Source organism: Chelonoidis abingdonii, chromosome 7, assembly GCF_003597395.2.
Source record: "Chelonoidis abingdonii isolate Lonesome George chromosome 7, CheloAbing_2.0, whole genome shotgun sequence".
Taxonomy (NCBI): domain Eukaryota; kingdom Metazoa; phylum Chordata; order Testudines; family Testudinidae; genus Chelonoidis; species Chelonoidis abingdonii.
Genome location: NC_133775.1, coordinates 75,720,311 through 75,733,342, shown reverse-complemented (window position 1 = coordinate 75,733,342; position 13,032 = coordinate 75,720,311). Strand labels below are relative to the sequence as shown.

At 46.1% G+C, this 13,032-nt stretch overlaps 1 protein-coding gene across 1 annotated transcript in view; it reads right to left on the bottom strand.

Annotated features, from left to right (window-relative positions):
- Positions 1 to 11,816, bottom strand: part of ECSCR (endothelial cell surface expressed chemotaxis and apoptosis regulator) — a 44,784-nt gene extending 32,968 nt beyond the window's left edge. The window contains exon 1 of the mRNA XM_075068290.1: positions 11,717 to 11,816. Within this exon, the coding sequence (XP_074924391.1) occupies positions 11,717 to 11,774 (58 nt within the window). The 5' untranslated portion in view covers positions 11,775 to 11,816. The remainder of the gene's footprint in view (positions 1 to 11,716) is intronic.
- Between the last annotated feature and the right edge of the window lie 1,216 nt (positions 11,817 to 13,032).

Here is a 13,032-nt window from a genome sequence, read left to right as displayed (position 1 = left end):
TGTTCAGGCTCACTGGTCTGCAGGGGCTTCTGGGCTGCTTTGCTTCCTGGTGCTTGGCCTGCCCGGGGAGTACTGTGAATGGTCTGCCCATGAGAAGCCAAGTGTCAGCGCACGGGTGGCTCGTGCAGAGTCTCACCCACTCTCTATCCCCAAAATTCAATCCAGGCCTTTCAGGTACTGTCCAGAGGTGCCTTTGCCATCCAGCACCCTCTCACCACAGTGCACATGATTACAGTGACTCTGCCTCAGTTTTCCCCAGCCCACCAACAATCATTTGTCTCTATGCCGGAGGAGATTCCTCTTACGACTGCAGCCGGGTTGTTTATAGTGTCTCCCCTTCCAGGGCAATAATGAGTCTGATACACTAGGAGCCCAAAAATCTCAGGCCCCTGCACTGTCCTGACCCCTTTGCTCCTCTGGAATTTACTATCCCCTTTGCTGGGGGGTGGGGTGGTTGGCAAGGGGGCTGGCAAGGGAGGCCTCCCCCCAGTTTCCAGCCCCAGGACCCTACACTAAGCAGCTGGGACCAGCTCCTCACAATCCATTTCTGCCACCCATCTCCCCTCTAGCGTAGGCCCGTTGCAGACTCACATTCTCTGATTCTTCCTTGGGGCGGGGGTCTGACTTCCTGCCAGGCTGTTGCCAAGGACAGCTCCTCTCAGTACCCCTGGGTCTCTGGCAGCCTCCCCTCTCCTCTGAGTTGCAGCCTTTTATCCCCCAGCTGTTGCTGGCCCAGCAATTAGTCACAGCTGAGAAGATGGCTAACCTGCCTGTTGACCCCTTAGTCCCTGTGGTAGGATGGGTCTGTAAACCCCTGACAGATGCTTGGGCTAAACATTCCAGTTACTGGGCATGTAATTCACAGCCATTAGCTTTAGGGCGACACAACCCTGAGAAAGTGATCTATGATTTCTCCTGTTGCTTGAGGACCTTTGCTCCTGTGGACGTCACTCTGGTAGCAGCCAGTTCTGTACCCCAGTCCGCATCTCTAGCACATGTGCAATGGTAGAATCCCAGGGTTCTGCAGGCCATGCTTGTTTCTTGTCAAGATGGGCCTGGACCAGTCCCCCAGTCTGCAAATCCCCAGACTCTGGGAAATCTTGGATGAGAATTCTTGCTGTGACGTTCCATGTCTCTTCCTTCACTGCTACTGGGTCAGGGTGTCCCAGTCACTTGACTGCCCCACACAGCTGCTGGGTCTAATCCAAAAATAAACTATTCACCAGATCATCAGTGTAAAGACAGAAGCACCCCTCTAAATGCAGGAGCTGAGCAGTGCATCAAACCTTACAACTAGCCACGTGGCTGCCCGACAAGTTATAGGGCTGGAGGCCAGGTGCCCAAGTGCTTGAAAAGTGTGGTCATCTCACAACTACCAAAGATGCAGTCTGGTGTACCAAACACCCACAACCTTTCTAGGCTAGAGACATAGACAGAGATGCAGATGGACCTGGAAAGGCCAGAGGGAACAATCCTGCACTGGAGATGAGATCTAAGAGACGCCTGCCACTCTTGTGTTCTCGTTCTCGGCTCCAATCCCTGAATGTCACCATGTTGTCCTTGACTTTGAACTCTCCCATAGGCATGTGGTGCTCAGACACTAGGCTGGATTTAACCCCTCTGTCAAGCCATATGTGGTGTGCCCTTAGTGCACACCCTGCAGGTTATTACCAGCAAGGCTACAGCCAGGACCTTCCTACCTCATAAGCAGCAGCTCTACCACACGAGTCAAAGAGGGGGAGTTCATCTCACCAAAACAGCAGCAGCCGAGCTAAACTTGTCCCAGCCAGTCTCTTGCATGGTTTATAGCCATCAAATCTTAGAGGTTGGACCACCTGGCCCTGAGGCTAAGCCTCAGCAGTGATGGCTCTTGCTTATAGTGTGTACAGGCCTTAGTCCTTCTGCCAGCTCCGGGCTTGGGGCTTACAGCAAAAATCCACTTTCAAAGCAGAGACGTGCTGGTGTTTGGTTACTGGAACGATTTCCCTTAAGGACACCTGCTGCTGACTCAGCTACTGTGACACAACTTGGTTCCCAGATGCACAGCCTGCAGGACATTGCTAACAGTTTTGAGAAGCTCCCTGGAGAGTCCTCTGGGGAACTTGAAGCATGTACTGTAATGATGTGTGGGCGAAAGCTACACTAGTTCAGGAAAATTTGCTTAGTGAGCAAAGTTTTTGGAAGGTGGTTCTCTTGGGATCAGGGCCGGCGCTTCCATTAGGCGACCCTAGGCGGTCGCCTAGGATGCCAGGATTCAGGGGGCAGCATTTTGTGCGCTCCCCACAGGGTGCATGGGAGCTTCCAGTTCCGCTCCCGTCACGCCGCCGAAGAAAGACCTTCTGCTGACATGCCGTGGAAAACAGCGGCAGGCAATTGGGCAGCTCAATGACTGCTGCTGTCACCTGTGGCATTTCAGTGGAGGATCCCTCTTTGGCAGCGCGATGGGAGTGGAACCAGAAGTTCCTGCGCGCCCCCTGGGGAGCGCACAAAATGCCACCCCCTGAATTCTGCCTAGGGTGCCAGAAACCCTGGTGCTGCTCCTGCTTGGGATCCTCCTGTTTTTCACCCTCCCCATTTCTCTTACATGTCAGACTGGCTTGGCTTTTTTGGTCAAGGAGTGGAGAAGGCGGATCTTGCTGGGTTGGTCAAAGAGGATGGCTGTAAGGGCTGGGTTGTGCACAGACAGACATAGTGGTTGGAGCTGGAGTCCACAGTCAGGAGTCAGCTGGGTCAAGATACTGGGAGGTCAGAAGCCAAAGAGAGACTGGAGATCAAAACTACAGGTTTGTAACCAGAGTCAAACTGAGTTGGGATACCAGCGGGTCAGAGGCAGGAGACAAACCAGAGATCAGACCCACAAGCCAGAGGTTCAGAGCCACACCAGGACAGGATGCCAGGAAGTCAAGCCAGGGGAGCAGGAGGCACAAGGTACACAGTCCAGAGCAGGGTGGATCCAGTTGTTCCGATAGCTTTCCATTCCTGTTGCTGGCTTAAGTAGGGCCAGCGGTCAATCAGCTGCTCTGGGACTCTGCCAAGGGGGCATCAGGGTGGAGCCTCAAACTGGGGCTGGGCTTCTTGAGTCAGCAGTTGTCAGCAGGCTGCAAAGTGGAGGGTTGCACCGTGGCTGCTCCTGTCGACCCGCATTTTCGAGGCCTGTCGGTCATGATGGTGGCCAGGGAATAACCCCGGGAGCTCCCATCCAGGGAGGCAGAGAAGGCCTCTGCAGCAGCTTTGGAGAGCAAGAGCTAGGATCTGAATGTGGTCCCCCTTGGCAGTGCAGTGAGCTAAGGCACCTGCCACTGGAAGACTATACTATGAGCTGGACTGTGATTCCCCTGGCGCATACACAGACATACTTGCACGAGCTCTCAGTGTGCCAGCCAGTGTAGCTGCTAGATTTACCCTTTGAAATGCACCCACCCGCAAGACAGGTCCGCCATAACCCCAACCACAAGGCAACTCTGTGACCCCTTCCACTTCAACAGCCACTCATAAAATCTAGTGAGATCACAGATATAGACAAGACTGCTAACATTGCATGTCTCCTCACTCTCATGTGACTCAAACCCTCTCACACACATCCATGCCATACGCTTGCGTGTTGGTGGGCAGCCAGCTGCTGTATTTTCAACAGTTTTGATCTGTTATCGCTTAAACTGTGGAAGTGGGAACACTGTAGCACCTTTAGCTGGTGTGACAAAGTACCTGCCTCTCCGTTTGTTTGCTCAGTCCCTTTCAGCCCCGGAGACACAGGCTTGGTAAAAGAAAACAGAAAAAAAACCCGTCCCAATCTCACAGGGTCTGGCTGATCCCTTCTCAGCCAGCCCCTTGTTCTAGTTTCCTCTCCTTCTGGGGAGAATGCAAGCTGCCTTCCAAGGAGAGTCTTAGAGTTTAGTTGCCCCTACTTGCTGGCGCTGGCGGCGGCGGCGGCTGCTGCTGCTGCCCTTGCTTCCCTGCCAGGGAGGTTTTAAAAAAGGTCTCCAGCAATTGGAGCCAGCTGAACCTGATTAGTTCCCTGCTAACCCCTGTCCCAGCTGAACCTCATTCCTCTAGGGCTAAGCCTTCCGGGACCAATTACTACCCCTCTCCTGGTAGCTAACTGTCCTTAGTTTGCCACACTGGACATAGACACTTTGAACATTCCATACCCCAGTGCATTGTGATAATAATGCAGATCTCTAGACCCACATAAAGGAAAACCTGGCAGATAAAATTACTTTTCTGGTAACTGGCAAATCCATAAAAAAACCCTCCAGGCTGTTCCAATACCTACCAGCCATGTGGTAACCATACTTGCTGCAGTAGCTAGGGTGGCAGGAGCAGAGGCATGACTGAGCCATGCCAGGTACAAATGTGGTAAAACTGGTGGGTACCTACTCGGCATGGCTCAGTTGTGCCTCTGCTGCCGCTACCCATGCTACCAAGGCTACACTGTTATTTATACCCATGCTAGCTCGATGAGAACTAGCACGAATATGTCTATGCACAGGAAACAGGGAACCACACTGCAGTGCAGACATAGCCTATGTGATGAAGTGGGAATGTTCTTAATGTTTTCTCTGACTACTGTGTGGCTGCCTCAGTTTCCCCTATACAGTTCTTAAGTATCTAGGTGGTGGGATAAGGGTGTGTGATTGTTGCAGAGCCCTAGAGGGCCAGAGGAGGGGCTGGAGAGTTTCAGTTTGGAGCTGGCTGGGGAAACGGAGGGGCTCCCAGACGGGAGTCTGGCCTCCCTGGCCCCAAGATGGACCTGACTGAGAAGTCCTGTTCTCTTTACCTACAAGTTGTCTAATAAACCTTCTGTTTTCCTGGCTGGCTGAGAGTCACGTCTGACTGCAGAATTGGAGTACAGGGCCTACTAGCTTCCCCAGGAGCCCCGCCTGTGTGGACTCACCGTGGGAAGCGCATGGTGTGAGAAGGGGATGCTGAATGCTCCGAGGTCAGACCCAGGACGGTTGAAGCTGTGTAAGCTTCTTGCCCTGGAGACAGTATGCTCACAGAGAAGAGGCATGCTCCCCCAGAGTCCTGACTGGTTTCATATGGAGTAGTTCCAGAGCTTTGCCTGGTAACTCCATGATAGCTTAATACTAGCTTTAACTCCCCCTGTCCCCCCACACTACTCCTTTGGCCAGCAACGTATTCTTCCCCAGACTGTCGAGTCCAGTTTGCAATGGCCCATGCAATGGGATTGCCACTATTTCTCCTCAGGAGCATAGGTCACCATCGAATACATTTCACTGCTAGGAATATTTTCCTGATCTTCTTTCACATCCTCCCAGGATTTTTTAGTTATATACTCTTGTGACATGCTAAGCACAGTCTCTCTCCCTGTGGTATTCCCATCCATACAGCTCTTCTGTGATATCTTTGTTTCAAAAGCAGACCCAAGCTGCCCCCTGTAAGCTGATGTGTTTTTGATGACAAAGAGCACTGCTCTCAGTCATAGAATCATAGAATCATAGATTTTAAGGTCAGATGGGACCATTATGATCATCTAGTCTGACCTCCTACACAATGCAGGCCACAGAATTTCACCCACCCACTCCTCTATCAAACCTGTGTCTGAGCCACTGAAGTCCTCAAATTATGGTTTAAAGACTTCAAGGTGCAGAGAACCTTCCAGCACGTCCAGCAAGTGACTGATGCCCCATGCCCCATGCTGCAGAGGAAGGCGAAAAACGCCCAGGGATTCTGCCAATCTGCCCTGGAGGAAAATTCCTTCCTGACCCCAAATATGGCAATCAGCTAAACCCTGAGCATGTGAGCAAGACTCACCAGCCAGACACCCAGGAAAGAATTCTCTGTAGTAACTCAGATCCCACCCCACTTAACATCCCATCAAAGGCCATTGGGCATATTTACCACTAATAGTCAAAGACTAATGCATGCCAGAATTAGGCTATCCCATTATACCATCCCCTCCATAAACTTATCAAGCTTAGTCTGAACCAGATAGCTTTTTCCCCTCTACTCCCCTTGGAAGGCTTTTCCAGAACTTCATCTCCTTGATGTTAGAAACCTTGCATCTTAATTTCCAAGTCTACAACTTCTGATAGCCAGTTATATCACATTTGTCTTGTGTCCATATGGTACTGACTAATAATTCCTTTCCCTCCCTGGTATTTATTCTCTGATATATTTATAGAGAGCAATCATATCTCCTCAGCCTTCTTTCTTAGGCTACAAAGCCAAGCTCTTGATCTCCTTCAGGACAGATTTTCCATCCTTGGATCATCCAGTACCCTTCTCTGTACCTGTTCCAGTTTGAATTCATCCTCTTAAACATGGGAGACCAACTGCACACAGTTTCCATGAGTCTCACGTGCTTGATACGGTACTAAACTTCTTATCTCTACTGGAAATACTCACCTGATGCATCCCAGACCGCATTAGTTTTTTTCACAGCCAGTTCACATTGGCGCTCATAGCATCCCTTGACTAACAATACTCTGAGGTCCTTCTCCCTCTGTTACTTCCAACTGATGCCTCCTATAACAATAGTTCTTGTTATTAATCCCATGCATACCTTGCACTTTTCACTATTTAATTTCATCCTATTACTACTACTCCAGTTTATGTCTCCAAATTCTGTATGTATCCTGTCCTTCTTGTATTGGCAATACCTCCCAGCTTTGTGTCATCCAACTTATTAGCAATTCCACTTTTTGTGCCAAGGTCAGTATAAAAGATAAATGAGATTGGTTCCAAAACCGATCCTGAGGAACTCCACTAGTAACCTCCTCAGCCTGATATTCACCTTTCAGTATGAACCCGTTGTGTCTCCCTTTAACAGTCCTTATCCACCTTCAATTTATATTGATCTCATCTTTTCCATTTAGTAATAATTGCCATGTGACTGTATCAAATGCCTTATGAATCAAGGTAAATTAGAGCACTGTGTTTCCTTTGTCTAAAAAATCTTTACCTCTCAAAGAGAAGATAGGTTGGCTGCACATCTACCTTTTGTAAAACCATGTTGTATTTCTCCATTACCTCGACCTCAATGTCTTGACTTATTTTTCTTTCAATTTTTTCCAAGACCTTGCACTACAGATGTCAAACTGAGCTGTAGTTCCCCGGATCATTTTTCCCCCTTCTTAAAGATAGAACTATGTTATCAATTCTTCAGTCTACGGTACAACCGTGAGTTTACAGATCTTACAATTTTGTAAGAGGCTTGCAATTTCATGTGCCAGTTCCTTTAATATTCTGTATAATTATGCGGCCTCTGATATCCCATTAACTTTCGAGTTTCTTCTACCTCGGATGTGTAATATCTACCTCCGTATCCTCATTCCTATTTGTCATCCTACCATTATCCCTAAGCTCCTCATTAGCCTCATCAAAGACTGAGGCAAAGTATTTGTTTAGATATTGGCCCATGCCTAGATTATCCTTAACCTACATTCCATCCTCAGTGTTTAGTGGTCCCACTTCTTCTTTCTTTGTTTTCTTCTTATTTATATGGCTATAGAACCTTTTACTATTGGTTTTAATTCTCTTTGCAAGGGAAAACTCTAATGGCCTTTGGCCTTTCTAACTTTATCCCTACATGTTCTGACCTCTGCCATTTGCGCTAAGCCTCACGCAGCCGTCACACAGAGACCCTTTCACCAGCTGCAAGGGAGCTGAAATAACGTGCAACATACACATCAGTATGAATTTGCTCTGAAATTAAAACTGACAAGCCGGAGAAGCTATGTCCTGAACTGCTATATCAATGGAAGAATAACACCGTGAGACAAAATATGCCAACATATTAAATGGCCAGCTGCTGATCAGAGGCCATAACTGAATCTAACAGTAAACCCTACAAACTTAAAATGAGAGTACTAGTTAAACAGACAAAGGGAAACACACCACTACATTGGAAAAACAATTCAAAATGAGATCATGCAGTTACTGGCAAAAAAAGTTAAACAGAAGATTGTGGCAGATCTGAAGTCAGCAAGATATTATCATTATTCTGGACTCCACACCTGACATCAGCCATATGGAATAAATGACTTTAATGGTGTGTTTTGTAACAACAACAGAACCTAGTGAAATTGTCCCTGCAATGGTGACCATCGAGAGCATTTTCTAGAATGTACTGACACTGATGATACTACAGGAGCTGGTATGACACATGTGCTTCTTAAAAACCTGGAGGATACGGGAATTGCGATAGCTGACATGAGAGGTCACGGCTACAATAGTGATGCCAACATGAGAGGAAAGAACAGAGGAGAGCAGACACAGATCCGGGAGTTAAACCCTTGAGCTTTTTTAGTCCCATGTAGTTCTAATTCATTGAACTTGGTGATCAGTGATGCAGCATCAGCTTCTAGTGAGGCTGCTGAATTTTTTAATGTAATTCAAAGCATCTACGTATTTTTCTCTGCATCAACTCATCGATGGCAAAGTTTGAAGCAACATCTGAGAACATCCTCTCTGACACTGAAACCACTGAGTGCAAACGATGGGAACGTCGAGTGGAGGCGATAAAGCCTATCAAACACCAAACTGGGAAGATAGATGATGCCATAGTTGTCATTATGGAGGATAATGCTATGACAGGAACTGTTCGTGGGAGAACAGTGGCAGAGGGAAATGGAATCATCAGAAACATCCATAACTTCAAATTTCCGTATGGATTAACGTTGTGGCATGACATACTGTTTGAAATAAATGTTGTAAACAAGAGACTCCAAGGTGTTGACCTTGATATATCTGGAGCAATGGAACAACTAGACAAAGCCAAGTCATACTTACAGTCTTATCGGTCAGATGAGGGATTTCAAAACATTCAGAAGAGTGCACAGAAATTGGCAGAGTAACTTCAGACTGAAGCTATTTTCCTACCCATTCAAGAATACAAGAGTCACCAAAGAAGAAAGAACAGGAGTACTTGTGGCGCCTTAGAGACTAACAAATTTATCTGAGCATAAGCTTTCGTGGGCTACAGCCCACTTCTTCAGATGCATAGAATGGAACATATATTGAGGAGATATATATACATATACGGAGAGCATGAAAAGGTGGGAGTTGTCTTACCAACTCTGAGAGGCCAATTAAGTAAGAGAAAAAAACTTTTGAAGTGATAATCAAGATAGCCCAGTACAGACAGTTTGATAAGAAGTGTGAGAATACTTACAAGGGGAGATAGATTCAATGTTTGTAATGGCTCAGCCATTCCCAGTCCCTATTCAAACCTAAATTGATTGTATCTAGTTTGCATATCAATTCCAGCTCAGCAGTTTCTCGTTGGAGTCTGGTTTTGAAGCTTTTCTGTTGCAAAATTGCCACCCGCAGGTCTGTCATTGAATGACCAGACAGGTTAAAGTGTTCTCCTACTGTTTTTTGAGTGTTATGATTCCTGATGTCAGATTTATGTCCATTTATTCTTTTGCATAGAGACTGTCTGGTTTGGCCAATGTACATGGCAGAGAGGCATTGCTGGCACAAAAGCTTATGCTCAAATAAATTTGTTAGTCTCTAAGGTGCCATAAGTACTCCTGTTCTTTTCGTGGATACAGACTAACATGGCTGCTACTCTGAAACCAAAGAAGAAGACATTTTGATTACGAGGCATGGGATAATCCCATAAGAGACCCCAAACAACAATTCAGAGTTGAATTCTTTAATCAGGTGCTAGATTGTGCAATATAGTCAGTGAAGAACCTTTCGTGCAGCTCAAGGAACATAGCAGTAAATTTGGGATGTTGTATGACATTCCAAAACTCCTCACTATACCTGAAGAAGACTTACACCAGCAATGCAGGGCACTAGAGACAGTGTTGACACATGATGACATGCGCGATATTGATGTGAGTGATTTAGGTGATGAACTGAAAGCCCTTTCAAGACACATTTCAGCAGGATCAAATCCAAAGGCTCTTATGGAATATATGTGCAGAAATAAGATGACCACCCTCTTTCCAAATGCTTTTTTTGCTCTGCACATACTTCTAACACTTCCTGTAACTGTGGCCAGTGGAGAATGCAGTTTCTCCAAGCTGATGTTAATAAAAACACATCTATGCTTCATAATGACACAGGAGAGGCTGGTCAGCCTTGCAACCATCTGAATAGAGCATGAGCTGGCCCAGACTGTGGACCTTCAGGAAGCAGTTAAAATCTTTGAAGCCAAGAAGGCATGGAAAGCACCACTTTGATTATTCAAACAGATAAAAATGCCAGTGTTTACTATGCAGACAAGAAAAGTAACATTTGTTGTTCAGGTGTTTGAAAGTTAAGTGTTACTTACATTTTTTGAACAAGGCATTTTAAGTTGTTAGTTCTCCTTCACTGGGGTAGGTAGCAGAGCAGTACCATGAGAGGAGTAGAACAGAAAGAAGGCAGAATTGAGACCTTTCAGAGGTTTGGCCCAAGCGAGGGGACATGGTGCCAAAATGTTGTGGGCCGGCCCTGGTAAACAGGTAGGTGGATTTTGAGTTTAAATATTCAATACTGATCCAAAAGGTTGCTGGAGAGCTGGGTGACATAGCAGGTCTGTCAAGCCACAGGAGAGGTTTCTGTGGAATAACCAGCATTGTTGCTGAGAGACCAACTGTCCAAAACTGCTAGAAAGCTTAATAGCACACTAAGGAACCCCTCTAATTCAGTTAAAAACATTTATCTAATTACTGGGCAAAATCCCTTCTTCCCCTGAAGCCAGGGGTGTTATATCCGAGATGAATTTGGTCTAGTCATCATTTGGATATAATTTCAAAGACATATGCTCTTGCTCCTGAGAATTACATGATAAATGAACAGCTAGCAACTGAAGAGTCAATAGCATTATTACGTGTGACATGCACAGGTTTATTCTCTACTTTCTGATCTGCATGCTGTAAATCCTATTATTATCACAGCACAATGCCTCTACCTCATGGACAACTTTTCATATAGTTTAGTTATAAAATAAAAACCTCTCATCCCAAAAATGCAGGAAGAAGTTTTTGGGGTTTTTTTAGCAGCTATCTATTATGGAAACAACAGTAAGTAACTTTGCAGTCCCTTCCACTGCCTCCAGTTAAATACAGAAACAAACACAGCTACTCCGCACTCTGTCAATAGTACAATGCATGCCCCGCTTGCCTACAACAAAGGGAAAAGCAGCAGGCCATACTTCAAAACATTAATTGCTGGCTCTGGATTAACACTTGCTCTGCCCCACATCCAAACATCATGTGTTAACGAACAGTTAAAAGCCGGATTATTAAATAATCTCTGCTGCCAGAACTTCATTTGGATAAGGATGGTGATTCATGTTCTTATTTCAGTGTCTTGTTCAGAGCACTACATTATTTGTATTTACAGCTACAAGAAATGAACAATCAATCAATCAAGAGAAAGATGCAAAATACTTTACAGGACAATAATATCTTGCACATTTCAAAATGCAGTAGCTCTAGCAATACTATTTCTATACCAAAGTGGTATATTAAATACTAAAAACCACCTCCATGTCCCTATGTTATCACCAGATAGGCGTTCTTTTATGTCAGTATGATCCCTCTGAAGTAAATTTTAGAAGTGCTAACATGGCCAGATTTTCTAAAGAGCTGATCTCCCAATATAAGCACTTAAACAGATTCTGAGATTTTCAGTTGGACCTGCTGCGGGCTGGGAACATTTGAAAAAGCGGATACCTCTTGCAGGTGCTTAAATGGGAGCCAAACTCTTTCTAAAATCTGCCCCTCCCCACTGCAGTGTGATTTAATTGCCTTACCTATAAAATGAAAGCAGCCAAATACCCACAAGAGCAGATAGAGGTTCAGGGCCAGCATCTTCTCTGTAACTTGTGCCTGCACAGCCTGCTCTATCCATACTATGAGTGAAAGAGGGGTGAGGAGAAATTTTCTGGCCTGGATTGATTCTTTCGGAACTTCCTGTTAAATAATAGACGGAAACAGCCTGAATCCACAGGAGAGCCGACGCCATGGAACTCTGTTTTCGCCCATTATGGTTTAAAAGGATATGAGACATAGTTTACTGAATGCAAAGGAAACCTTGGCAGCATGTTTGTCAGGGAGCTCTCTTCTCCGACTGGAGGTGAACAGCAATAAAATGTACACAGCGGACCCACTTTGTTGGGTGCTTACATAGCTCCTTTATGGTATTTATTTGTGTAATAACAACATCAGTGCTTTGGTGGTGTGATCTAGTGGGCTAAACACAAGGCTAACAGCCGAGAGGTCTTGTGTTCTAATCCTGTCTCTGACACTAGCCCTGAGTAATTTACTTCTGCAGCCTATCTCAGAGGGTGACTGTGTATGGGAAAAGTGCCCATAATGGGTGTGAGCACCCCCTGCTGGGATAAAGGCTATTGTAGGAAAGGTTTTGAGGCAAAAGTCTCCACAATGATCCTCCACCTGAGGGTTATAAACTGTATTTAAGTCACTCCTTCACCTTCTCTTTGTCAAGCTAAATAGATTGAGCTCCTTGAGTCCGTCACGATAAGACATGTTGTCCTATCCACAATCATTCTCATGACTCTTCTCTGAACCCTGTACAATTTATCAACATCCTACTTGAACTGTGGGCACCAGAATCTACAGCCAATCTGAGCACAGCCTGGATTGACTATGCCAGTCACAATGCCCTTCTGAGCTGTGCTCATGTACTGAGCACAGCCTGGATTGACTACAGGAAAGCCTACGACTCAATGCCGCACACGTGGATCTGTGAATGTCTGGCGCTATACAAAGTCAACAGGACACTAAGGACCTTCCTCAAGAACTCAATGGAACTATGGAAGACAACACTGGAAGTCAACTCAAGGCAGCTTGCACAAGTGGCCATCAAGTGCGCCATATACCAAGTGATGCACGTCCCGCTGCTTTCTGCATAGGGTTAAACCCCCTCAGTCAGATAATCACAAGGACTGGATACGGGTACGATTCAGAGTGGAACTACCATCAGCCACCTCCTCTACATGGATGACATCAAGCTGTATGCTAAGAATAAACGAGACATCGACTACTAATCACCTGACGCGGATCTACAGTGAGGATATTGGGAGTCATTCGGACTGGAGAAGTGTGG